We start from the raw sequence: 12798 nt of genomic DNA, 5'->3' as shown, positions 1-12798 counted from the left end.
ATTATTAATATTCATTTAATTAATTACTATCCCTTGATAAGTACATGGGGGGGGAGTTATATGGAGAAGAATAAAACAGTCTCTAACTTTCCAGAACTTGAAAGTTTTAAAATACCTTTTAACATATACCAAATCCTATTTATTTATTTATGTATTTGCTTTTTAGGGCCACCCCTTGGTATATGGAAGTTCCTAGGCTAGGGATCAAATTGGAGCTGTAGCTGCCGGCCAACACCACAGCCACAGCAAAGTCAGATCCGAGCCTCGTCTGAGACCAGCACCACAGCTCAGGGCAACACCAGATCCTTAACCACTGAGCAAGGCCACGGATTCAACCTGCAGGCTCATGGATACTAGTCAGGTTCATTGCTGCTGAGCCATGACGGGAACTCCCCAAATGTCATTTAAACATTGTTTTATGTTCTTATATATCCTCAAAACATATTCCTGTTTTATTTTAAGCAAGTTTTTTTTTTTTTAATCCTTTTGAGAGATAATTTACTGGGTGGATTCCTCTTTCAGCTTTTCATTTCTAAGTCTTAGTAGGCATGAAAATTACTGTAGATACTTCCTTAAAGCCACAGTGAGAACAAAGGTTGATAACATATAGGAAAGTTGAGTAGAGAAAAATAGTATAGACTGCTTGAACATATAGATGTCAAACATAGAAATTAGTGGGTTCTCGAAATAAAAAAGAAGTGAAAAGTGAACAACTGATTTTAAAAGACTCCATTGCTTTTCTTAAACACTCTATTACCCTGCACTGTGTTACCCAAAGCATTTTATTTCCCATTTTTGCTCTGTAATACCAAATGATAGTAATTATATATAATTAATATTACTGAATGGTATTATTAATAACTAGATTCTTAACCTATAGAATTTGTTTTATATCAGTAGAAAAATAATTATACTTATATGCATAATGATATATTTTTAAATACACTGGTAACCATAGCTTTTAAAACATGTAAGTTAAAAGCTAATTAGAAGGAAGGAATGTTCTAATAACAAACTGATAAAAATATTCATTTAATTCTCCACAATTACATGTCAGAGTATGTGAAGCAGGAGTCTTTTGGTTATTTTGTACATTTCAGTAGTTGGGCTTTTTATGTTTAAACTTTAACCATCAAGCTAAGAAATATATTGAGATCATTTTAAAATTTGTTGCTAGCCCTAAGGAATTCCTTCTTCCCTTAATCATGTTGTTTGTCGTATTTCCAAATATATTTCTCCTCAGCTTTTTTCCTCTCTCTCTCACTCCTGTCATGAGTACGTTAAAGGAAGAGACTTACTGAATTCCTTCCTGCTTGGCAACAATTTAGGAAACTGTTTATAGTCTTGACTATTTTAAGCTTTAAGTCTTAAATGAGCTTAAATCCTAATTAATGTTGAGGGCTTTTCTTACCAAAAGTAAAGAAATGATTTTGAGGAGTTTCCATTGTGGTTCAGTGGATTAAGAACTGGACATAGTGTCTGGGAGGATGTGGTTGGATTCCTGGCCTCACTCAGTGGGTTAAGGATCTGGTTTGCCGCAAGCTGTGGTGTAGGTCACAGATGCGGCTCGGATTTGGTGTTGCTGTGGCTGTGGTGGAGGCCGGTAGCTGTAGCTCTGATTCCAGCCCTAGCCTGGGGACTTCCATATGCCTCAGGTACGGTCATCAAAAGAAAAAAAAAGAAGTGATTACACTTTTTCCTGAAAAGACACAGTCTTCCCTGAGCAGAGGCCCCTGAGGTGGGGCTTAGAGCTTTTCCGCAGTGGGGAGATTGCGGCGTCATTGGCGTTTCTGCTAAAGGGGCATTTGTGTCCATCGTGTTCAGTGCCACCCCTAATGCTGCAGAATATCTGAGCCATTGCCGCCTCCCCAGTTTATTTCTTAAAGAATACAAGGACGTTTGAGTTTTTCTTTTTATTGTTGGTAAATAGTCAAAATTTCAAAATATACAGCACATAATTTTATAATCGATAACCCAGGGGAGTAGGATCTATATTGTTCCTCTGAGTCTGCATTTTCTCTCCGTATCATTAACCAATATTTAAAAAGTCTTCTCTTACCCGACAGAAGGAAGGTTACCAAAATCTTTATCAAGACATGCATGTTAAGGTTTGACAGGAGGCTTTTTCTAGGGTAGAAATCTTTTATCAAATTGAAAATGACTGTGCCGCCCTGGGCCTCCAAAAGAGAAGTTTACTTGGACCTAACATCCACCACCCAATGCAACAACCTTACTTCCCTTATGAATATAACTTTAACATAGGGAAGAATTCATCTATGATGTAAAGATCTTTCCATGTTGAAACATTTCGCAGCCCTCCTTTTGGATTTAGGAATGATAACATTTCTGCAACTAAAGGCATAGCTACCAACATTTTGCAGGTCAGGAGAACAATAACTCAGATTTCAATATGAAGATTTCCTTCTATACATAGATCATTAAGACCTCAAAGACATACAATATGCTCGGTTTTTTAAAAGAAAGTCGAGAAGACTTTTGCTCTTCAGGGGGCTCAGCCTAACCTTCAGAACATTGGCTTAGTCTAAAATGAAGTCTTTCCAACAATATTTCCCAAACCTTTGCATGCCACATTCAAGCTTTCTAGGCTTGTCAAAATGTACTGTCCATCTAGGAGTTCCTTTGGTGGCATAGTGAGTAAGAGATCTGGTGTTGTGATTGCTATGGCTCAGATTGCAGTTGTGGCGTGGGTTCGATCCCTGGCCCCAGAACTTGTGCATGCTGTGGGCATGGCCAAAAAATGCATTGTCCATCTATCATCTAAAATTTAAATATATATCAGCTGGATTTTTTTTAAAAAACAAGCATTTAATAAGATACTGGCCTACGTTTGTGTTGGATTTCTTGTCTATCTTGACATTAAAAAGAAAGCTAGATTCATATTAAGTCAACAACATGCATGAACCTGGCAGATGTTATGGTAAGTAAAATAAGCCAGGCAGAGAAAGACATACACTGCATGGTATCATTTATATGCAGGATCTGGAAAAAAAGTCAAACTCAAGTATACAGAGAATAGATTGGCAGTTGTCGGGGGCTGGCAGATAGGGGAAAAGAGGAGAGTTTGGTAAAGGGGTACAAAATTTCTGTTACAAAATGAAGAAGGTCTGAGGCTATAACGTATAACATGGTGACTATGGTTGATGATACTGTTTTGTATAATTTAAATGTGCTGAGAGAGTAGAATCAGAGTGTTTTCACCAAAACAGTAAAAAAAAAAAAAAAAGTTATTTAACTATCGTGGGAATCCTTTCACATCGTATACATGGAGCGAATCATCACGTTGTACACTTTAAATATATTACAATTGTCTCTATCGTTATACCTCAGTAAAGCTGGAAATAAGAGAATGACTAAATTTCGAATTTTTTAACAGGTTATATCAATCAGTGAAAATTCTGTATTCCTTCGGCATCTTTGTGACATACTCGATTCAGTTCTATGTTCCAGCAGAGATAATTATTCCTGTGATCACATCCAAATTTCATGCTAAATGGAAGCAACTCTGTGAATTTGCAATAAGGTCCTTCTTGGTAACCATTACTTGTAAGTATCCCTACATATTTATACCATAATGGTTTTTATTGTTGAATTTCTTATAATAAAGCTAATTAAAATGGGGTTTTTTTGTATTTTTTTTTCTCTTTTTAGGGCTGCACCTGCAGCATTTGGAGGTTCTCAGGCTAGGGGTCAAATGAGAGCCACAGCTTCCGGTCTACACCACAGCCACAGCAATGCCAGATCCGCGCAGAGTTTGCAACCTACACCACAGCTCATGGCAACACCAGATCCTTAACCCACTGAGCAAGGCCAGGGATTGAACCCACAACCTCATGGTTCCTAGTTGGGTTTGTTAACCACTGAGCCACAACGAGAACTCCTTCTTTTTTTGTATTTTTAGAACAATTTTGTTAACCTAGCTGGGATACGTTTTGGTTTAAAATTCTGTTATCCTACTGCTATAAAAGAAAACACAAACCAGATCCTATCACACTTAAAACAACTAATCAAATTATTACTTTGGAAATTATATCACTCATGATCGAAATATAAATATATTTAAATCAGATGCATGAGACATATTGTTGATACACGTTTTACTTTGATTTTCTAATTTTCCTCAGGTTTTTTGTATCTGCTAATTTGTGTATACTTAACAGTTTAACTCTCCATAACTACCTGTTAGAATAGGTTTTGTTTAGTTTTGGTCTTTGATAGTTTCAGTGGCTTATTTTACTTATTATTTGTAGGAATGCATATAACCTCTCATTAAAGTTTCACATTATAAAATACCTCCACCAGGTATAATTAATAATAGAGACTTGTGGGAGTTCCCATTGTGGCGCAGCGGAAACAATCCAACTAATAACCATGAGGATGCGGGTTTGATCCCTGACTTCCCTCAGTGGGTTAAGGATCTAGTGTTGCCATGAGCTGTGGTGTAGGTCGCAGATGTGGCTCAGATCCCGAATTGCTGTGGCTGTGGTGTGGGCTGGCAGCTGTAGCTCCGATTCGACCCCTAGCCTGGGAACTTCCATATGCCAAGGGTGTGGGCCTAAAAAGCAAAAAACAGGGGAAAAAAAAATAACGGAGACTTGGGGAGAGGGAGTTTGAGTTTGGTGAAGTGTAAGGAACATGGTTTCAGAGTCACACTGTTTCAAACTCAGGCCTACCACTTACTTGCTGGTATCTTTTTCTTTCTTTCTTTTTTTCTTTTTTTTTTTTTGGTCTTTTTAGGGCCACACTCGAGGTATAGCGAGGTTCCAAGGCTAGGGGTCAAATTGAAGCTGCAGCTGCCAGCCTACACCACAGCCACAGCAACACAAGATCCAAGCCGTGTCTGTGACCTACACTGCAGCTCACAGCAATTCCAGATCCTTAACCCACTAAGCCCACTGAGCGAGACCAGGGATGGAACCTGTGTCCTCATGGATACTAAGTTGTATTTGTTTCTCCTGAGCCACAACGGGAACTCCCTTGCTGGTGTCTTCAAGTAAGTTACATACCATCCTTGAGCCCCTCTTTCCTCAACTATGGAATGAAGAGAAGACATTCAAAATTATTAACAAAGTAGCTGGAAGTTATCCTTATTGTCGCCACTTTATTATAACCACAAATGGAAAGAAGACTGCAATAATGAACTAACTAACAGGATTGCCTGGAATGATACCAAGGACATAGTTACAGATGTTCGGGGGAACAACCAGCTTTGGAAAGTCTGTGGATGATACTGACAACCATGTTGGCTCACTCAGAGTTAGAGAATGGTAGAGCTGGAAATTCTGGGCAACTCTGAATTGTATTGAACAGCTTGAGGTGGAGCTTATGCCAAGATTTAAAGAATTAGGTGTATTACATTTTGTTCAAAGAAAAAGCAAAGCTGGGAAAAGTAGATAAAACTTGTCTTTCAAAGTAATCAGTTCAATGAAGTACATCAATTTCCCAACATAATAAGAGAAATCACATTGAGGAATAAAGTCAATAAGCCCATCCTCTGATGACTAATGAAACATTCAGGAGGAAAAAGTTATTTTAAAACGTTTGGGAATTATTTTTCACACATTGATTTGATTGGCATTTTGACACTTATCAAAGTCCTTTTATCAATAGATGTAAGATGATTCTATTCTGAAAGTATCTGTTTTTAAAATTAGTTACTGAATTTTAGTAACTTCATCCATTTCTGCACATTGGCTGCTATTATTATGTTGAGCTACCTGTGTACTAAGGTACAGAGCATACTATACACCTGCTACCATGAGTTAATTCCCAGAAACCAGGGTTTTTCCTCAAGAGCTGAGTTCATGACACAGAGAACTGCAGCTTTTACTCTGCTGCTTCTTTAAGTTAAAGGTAGTTAAACCTACTTAGCCATATGTGAGAGCTATGTTTACAGCATGCTTTGGACAAAGAAAACACAAACCATGCCATGGTCCCTCCTGCTTCATTGAGACACATCATTGGACACTGAACTTCATTTAAGTCTTTGTCACATCCTTCCAGATTAAAGCAAAAGCCAACTGATACTCATGGCAGGACTATGTAGTATCCGCTCTCCAAAGCACTTGAGAAGGTTCTGTGGCAAGCTCTTTACTGATGAGCATGGGAGAGCTGATGGGACCTCACGGTGTCCATAGAGCAAGCTGTGCAACACCAGCAGTGAGAGCAGAGGCTCAGCTAGGTTTGCATGGAAACTGAGTATCTTTCAGCATTCCATAATCCTTCCCAAGCACTCAATCCACCTGTGTGTATAGTTCTTCAAAGTAGTAGACTTACCAGCTTGGATTATATTGATGATGTCCAAGTCCCCATGTAGCATTGGAATCATCATCTCATAGTATGATGATTGAGAAGGTTGAGTCAGTCTCTTCCTGCTTGTTCCCTGTAGGCACTTACTTGCTAGAGAGGCATCACACAGGTGAGGGAGAAGGGTGGATAGAAACTGGCCAGAGGCCCCATGGACTACCATAAATGCCTTCTGTTTTAAAAGCAAACCTGTAGAAAAGCTATTAAAATCTTGATTCGAGGCCAGTATTTTGAGTCCATGTTTCAATTGAATCTGTAGAATATGTTAAATATTGCTTATTTCTGTTATTGCCTCCTTCATTGATCCTTATACTATTTCTACTTTGAAAAGTTCTTGGATTTGAGAGTATGCTTTTCGCTTTAAGAAAATTTTAACTACATAAAGCATAAATCGGAGTTCCCGTCGTGGCGCAGTGGTTAACGAATCCGACTAGGAACCATGAGGTTTCGGGTTCAGTTCCTGCCCTTGCTCAGTGGGTTAACGATCCGGCGTTGCCGTGAGCTGTGGTGTAGGTTGCAGACGCGGCTCGGATCCCGCGTTGCTGTGGCTCTGGCGTAGGCCGGTGGCTGCGGCTCCGATTCAACCCCTAGCCTGGGAACCTCCATATGCCGCGGGAGCGGCCCAAGAAATAGCAACAACAACAACAACAACAAGACAAAAAATAAATAATAAAAAATAAAAAATAAAAATAAATAAAAATAAAAAAAAATAAAGCATAAATCTTCAGTAGTTTGTAGAATAGTAAGAAGACACACTAAAAATTCATTTAACTGTCACTGCAGGTGAGAAAAAGTATTATTCAGTATCCTAATATTTTGTCTTAGAGTCAGTAGGTATATGGAGAAGACCATTCACTATTTGTATAATTAAAATTTACATGATAGAGTATTTCCTCCAGTTTTGTTGATGTGATAATATCAATCATTTTTTTTTCTTTGATATGTCTGCTTTCACCCTTTAAATGTAAAAAAATGTACTTGCATAGGTGTTTTCTTTTTTCCCCACATTAGAGGAAACTTTGCGCCTTAAGGATACATTCTTTTTCCCTGTAATATAGTTTTGGGAAACACTAGATATACTTTTTTTTTTTTTTTTGCTTTTTAGAGCCACACCCGCAGCATATGGAGGTTCCCAGGCTAGGGGTCGAATCAGAGCTACAGCTGCAGACCTACACCACAGCCATAGCAACGAGGGATCCGAGCCGCATCTGTGACCTGCACCACAGCTCATGGCAATGCTGGATCCTTAACCCACTGAGCAAGTCCGGGGATCAAACCTGGGTCCTCATGGATGCTAGTCAGATTCGTTTCTGCTGAGCCACAATGGGAATTCCCAATACTGAATAAACTTAATTAGTACTTAATAGATCTTTTCATAATAACTGTCTGTAAATGATATGGGACAACCTATTTACAGTAATCCTGTAGTGAATATTTGTAATGAACAAACTGTCCTTATCCCAAGCTATCCTTTGATGTAACTATTTTTGTGTGATTCTGAGTTCTTCTATCTTGGATTTGCCTAAAATGTATGTATATTTTCTTGATAATAACATCATCAGATAACATTTCAAGCCATCTTTACTAGCAAATATCTATTGGTTATGTAATATTTAAAGAATGACTTTATCCAGGTGATAAATTTCATGATTTAAAAGTGGTTGGTAAATAGAATTCTAGTCTGAATGAATAAGTTCTAAAATACTATATTGTTCCTCCACATGGTTTTCCAGCATTTCACTTGATTTGTTACTAACACCGTGGATTATTGAAAAACAGGAGGAAAACTGGATTCCAAAATGAAAAGCTCTTCAGGTGGCATGATTTTCTGGTTGTACTTTTAAATACTACCAGCTACTAGGAGTTCCCACCATGGCACAGTGTGTTAAGAATCCAACAGCAGCAGCTTGGGTGGCTTCAGAGGTGCAGGTTCGATCCTTGGCCCTGAACAGTGGGTAAAAGGATCTGGCATTGCTGCACCTGTAGCTCAGGTTGCAGCTGCAGCTCAGATTCAGTCCCTGGCCCAGGAACTTCCATATGCCATAGGTGCGGTGATAAATAAATAAATATCGCCACCTCCTATAGGTAGGTGAATCATGTCTTCACAAAATAGATATAGTCTATGAATTTTGAAAGGTTATAATTGTATTTGAGAGTTATAATTTATTTGTAGTTCCCTCAAAAGAAATGTTAAAGGGATGTAGCATGCATCCATTAAACAGACTCCACTTTAAAAGTATTTCCAGTTTAGACTTCCAGCTTCTTCAGTGTCAGTTGTTATTTAGGAAGTTTTTATTATACTTCAGTTTTGTAGGTGTGAGGCTAGTTTTATAATTTCAAGATAATTTTTAGAGTCTTAGCTTTCATACTAATTTGAAATAAAAATGGTAAATAATAATGTGTGGCCCTAAGAAATGTGGTGGTTCCTAATTAATCCCACATCCTCCTGAAAAACATTGAGAGCCACAAAGAGAATCGAGGAGGGGAAAAAAACATGAACTAAAAAGTAAGACGTAGAGAAGCCAGCAGCCTGCAAGACTTAATTACAGAGAGTGCAAATTAAATTGTATATATACCACAGAAAGTTCAGTAAGGGACAAAGAGGCTAGAGCTGAGAGATGCCAAAGGATGTAAACTTAGAAATAAAAGAGAGGTGGAACCAGGATTAGAGAGAAGACTGGTAGTTTTTGAAGACAGGTAAAGGCAAGCCGACACATGCATAGAGTCCTCCCAGCCAGAACGGTGGTGATGTGGCCACCATTGCTGGCAGTGGTCGTGTATTGTCACAGTTTGCTTGTGAGCAAACTCGGTTGTTATTTGCTGGCAGCTCCAACCCTTGATGGATCATGCAATGAACCACTTAAGGATAATTTGGAGAAAGAATGGGAGCCGATTTTGGCAAACCTTCTGCTGATACCTTTTGGTAAGATACAGATAAGATCAAGAAAGGGCCAGATGAAAACTTGTCAATAGCTTGGAATAAAATCCTGTTGACATAATTATGCATTCTTTTTTTAACTTTTTATTTTGAAATAACTTAAATAACTTAGAAAAGTTGTCGAAGAAAGTAGAATTAGAGAATCCCCTTGTAGCACAGCAGGTCACATATCCGGTGTCACTGTAGCGGCCTGAGTTGCTGCTGGAGTGTGATTCGATCCCTGGCCCAGGAACTTCCACATGTCACAGGCACAGCCAAAGAAAGAAAAAGAAAAAAAAACCAACAAACAGTAGAATTAACTATAAATGCTTTATTCATTTTCCTCTAGTGTTAACAACTTATATACCACAATACAATTATTAAAACCAGGAAATTGGGAGTTCCCGTCGTGGCTCAGTGGTTAATGAATCCGACTAGGAACCATGAGGTTGCGGTTCGATCCCTGGCCTCACTCAGTGGGTTAAGGATCCGGCGTTCCCTCGAGCTGTGGTGTAGGCCGCAGATGCGGCTCAGATCCCATGTTGTTGTGGCTGTGGTGTAGGCAGGCGGCTGTAGCTCCAATTTGACCCCTAGCCTGGAAACCTCCATGTGCCACGGGTGCGGCCCTAGAAAAGACAAAAAGACAAAAAACAAAAACAAAACCAGGAAATTAACAGTCCAATATACAGTGCTACTAACTAATCTATAGACCATATTCTGATTTTGCCAGTTTTCCCACTAATACCTTTTTCTGATCAGGAACCATACTTGAATTTAGTTGTCATATCTAGTTAGTCTCCTCCAGTCTTGACAGTTCCTATCTTTCTTTACCTTGATGTCTTTAAAGTGTCAGTAATTTTGTAGAATTTCCTTCAGTTTGGATTTGGGTGATGCTTTCTTATGATTAGATTGAAGTTAAGCATTTTTTAGAATTCCACAGGTGATACTTTGCACTTCTCATTGCATCAGCTCATGATATCAGTGTCTTATTACTGATGATTTTAACTTTTATCACTTGGCTAAGGTGGTGTCTGTCAGATGTCTCCGCTGTAAAGCTGCTCTTTTTCCCTTTATAATGAATACATATCTTGTAGGGAGGTATTTTGAAACTATATGAACATCCTGTTCTCGTAGTTTTTGCCCACTGATTTTAGCATCCTTCATTGACTTTCCCTGCAACAGTTACTACTTTGGCATTTGCTTAATAATGCCTTTGTGTTTGCATTGTTTTTTCTCTTTTGGTTCACTGGAATCCTAGCATAAGGAATAGGTCTCTTCTCTCTCATTTATTTAATGATTTATTCATATCACACCACCACAGATGTTGTGCATTGTAGAATGAGCTGTACGGCAGAGGAATGAAAATGCCTTCTTCACAGAGAATTTCATAGTAAAAAATTAAAAGTTGTTTACGTTATAAACTTGGTTGGTAGTCAAAGTCCGAGAAACAGAACCTGCTGTTTTGGTTTCTTTCTTTGTTTTCTTTTTTAACTAAGAACAAAATATGACAGATTCTTCCACAAGCAGTAGTTTAGCAGTACCTACTTGCATTAATTAATTTGAATGTATTCTAAAAACATCTACAGTTAGTGTTCACATCAGTATAAAATATTTACATGAGAAAATTTGGTATGTTTATTTCCTAGGTGCCGGAGCGATTCTGATTCCTCGTTTAGACATTGTGATTTCCTTTGTTGGAGCCGTGAGCAGCAGCACGTTGGCCCTGATCCTACCGCCCTTGGTTGAAATCCTGACATTTTCTAAGGAGCACTACAATATATGGATGATCCTGAAAAATATTTCTATCGCATTCACTGGGGTTGTTGGTTTCTTGTTAGGTACATATGTAACTGTGGAAGAAATTCTCTATCCGACTCCCAGAGTTACCGCTGGCACTCCACAGAGTTCCTCTTTAAGCTTGAATTCAACATCATGCTTTATATCTGGTTTGAAATAGCAAAAGCAGAATTAGGAGCCTTCTACATTTTGTCTCGTCTGGAATTGATTAAAATAGCTAGTCGAATACACTGCTATTTACTGAAACCGAGAACCAAACTGTTTTCTATTTATTTTGGCAGTAAGTTATAATTCTTTTCCAGTTTTGATAAACTATGACAGATTCTTGGTTTTTAAGTATTAGCAGCAATTTGGGAAAAGTTAGTTTTGAAAAATGAAAAAATTAAAGAATGAAAATACCTCTGTTATTCTTCATTCAATCAGAAATACTTTAACCAAGATTCTTACTTTTACCCTCGTGCTACTTTTTTGCCACCCAGTTGAGAAAACAGGGTTTCACCAGTAAGAACACGAAAGAAGCATATAGGTAACGAAAATCTGACCGTGCCAGTGAATGTCAAAGTATACTTTGTATAATGTAAAAAGATCTCAATTATGTTTTTATTAGAGAGCCAAATAAACCTTGGGAGTTGAGAAAACTCTCATTAGCCATAATGTAAACATCAGAAAATCCCCCAACCAGCATTATTTTTGTACTATTCTGTCACGGTAGCTGATCTTCATAATGAAAACCAGGAGGCCCTATGCAAGATTCCGACTTAGCCTGACAAATTTGAAAGAGACTTTATCCAATACAAGTTCCCCCCCCCGCTTTCTTTTTGCCTGAGAAAAATCAATGCCCACAGTGGTTTAGACCACTCAGCCCTGAGATCAAGCGAATCTCATCTTTTGATTCCCAGGATTTTTTTATCGTTCACATCACATCCTAGAAAAAGAATAAACTATGTTCAGTTTAACTTTGGAGTTTATTCTAATTACATTTTAAATACTTGGAAGGTCGTGATCTTTGATGAGTATATATGACCTGAACAGGAAGTCAGGGAACTCTCAAAAGCCATGTGAGTCTCAAGGTGGGAACGAAGCGCTGCTTTTTGAGCCTTGCTGGTGTAACTGCTGGCTGGTAGCGGGTGCCCAGCTCTCCTGTGTGTGGCTCAAGCTCTCCTGTTTCTTCTTCTCTAAGTTTGTAGGCACCACCTTCCCTTCCCTATTGGCAAAAAAAAAAATAAAATAAAATAAGATCTGACATAATACATGATCTGTGCACTCTTTCCGGCCTTGTGGCTTTCCTTATCCTGGCCTTCTGTTGGCCTGAAGGGGCAAAATAAAAGCAAGAGATTCAGGTCTGGGAAAAATGGAGACAATAATAAACTTTTTGCTCAACAGAGACACTCCAGGCTTCTTCCAGGGAAGACCATCTATTCTCCATATTCTCCAAGGTCAGTTATTAACCAAAACTATCTCAGTGGGCATGAAAGATGAAAATGGTTAAGTTTAAGAATCCTGATTTAAAAAAAAAAATTCATACTTTAAAACTCATTGAACTTTTTAGTCAGGTTGGTGATACTCTAATTTGTAACATTAGAACATAGCATATGTAGTGTATATAGGCTATATTTTTATATGTAAATGTTATCTAAGTATTTTTGTTGCTTACATCATTGACGAGTCATCAAATACAATCCTAAAAATATATCAGAAGCTTTATTTTGGTACAAATTCATAAGAATCAAAACTTTTTTAAAACATATGCATTAAATATC

General features: G+C 38.1%; 1 protein-coding gene across 4 annotated transcripts in view; it reads left to right on the top strand.

The window, feature by feature from the left end:
• Positions 1-12286, top strand: part of SLC36A4 (solute carrier family 36 member 4) — a 49590-nt gene extending 37304 nt beyond the window's left edge. For all 4 annotated transcript variants that reach the window (XM_047751966.1, XM_047751967.1, XM_047751969.1 and 1 more), the window contains 2 exons: positions 3395-3564; positions 10888-12286. In XM_047751966.1, the coding sequence (XP_047607922.1) occupies positions 3395-3564; positions 10888-11198 (481 nt within the window). In that variant the 3' untranslated portion in view covers positions 11199-12286. The remainder of the gene's footprint in view (positions 1-3394; positions 3565-10887) is intronic.
• The last annotated feature ends 512 nt before the right edge of the window (positions 12287-12798 follow it).

The sequence above is a fragment of the Phacochoerus africanus genome, chromosome 11 (genome assembly GCF_016906955.1).
Source record: "Phacochoerus africanus isolate WHEZ1 chromosome 11, ROS_Pafr_v1, whole genome shotgun sequence".
Taxonomy (NCBI): domain Eukaryota; kingdom Metazoa; phylum Chordata; class Mammalia; order Artiodactyla; family Suidae; genus Phacochoerus; species Phacochoerus africanus.
Note: the sequence above shows the minus strand (reverse complement) of the source record. Positions and strands in the feature narration are given on the sequence as shown.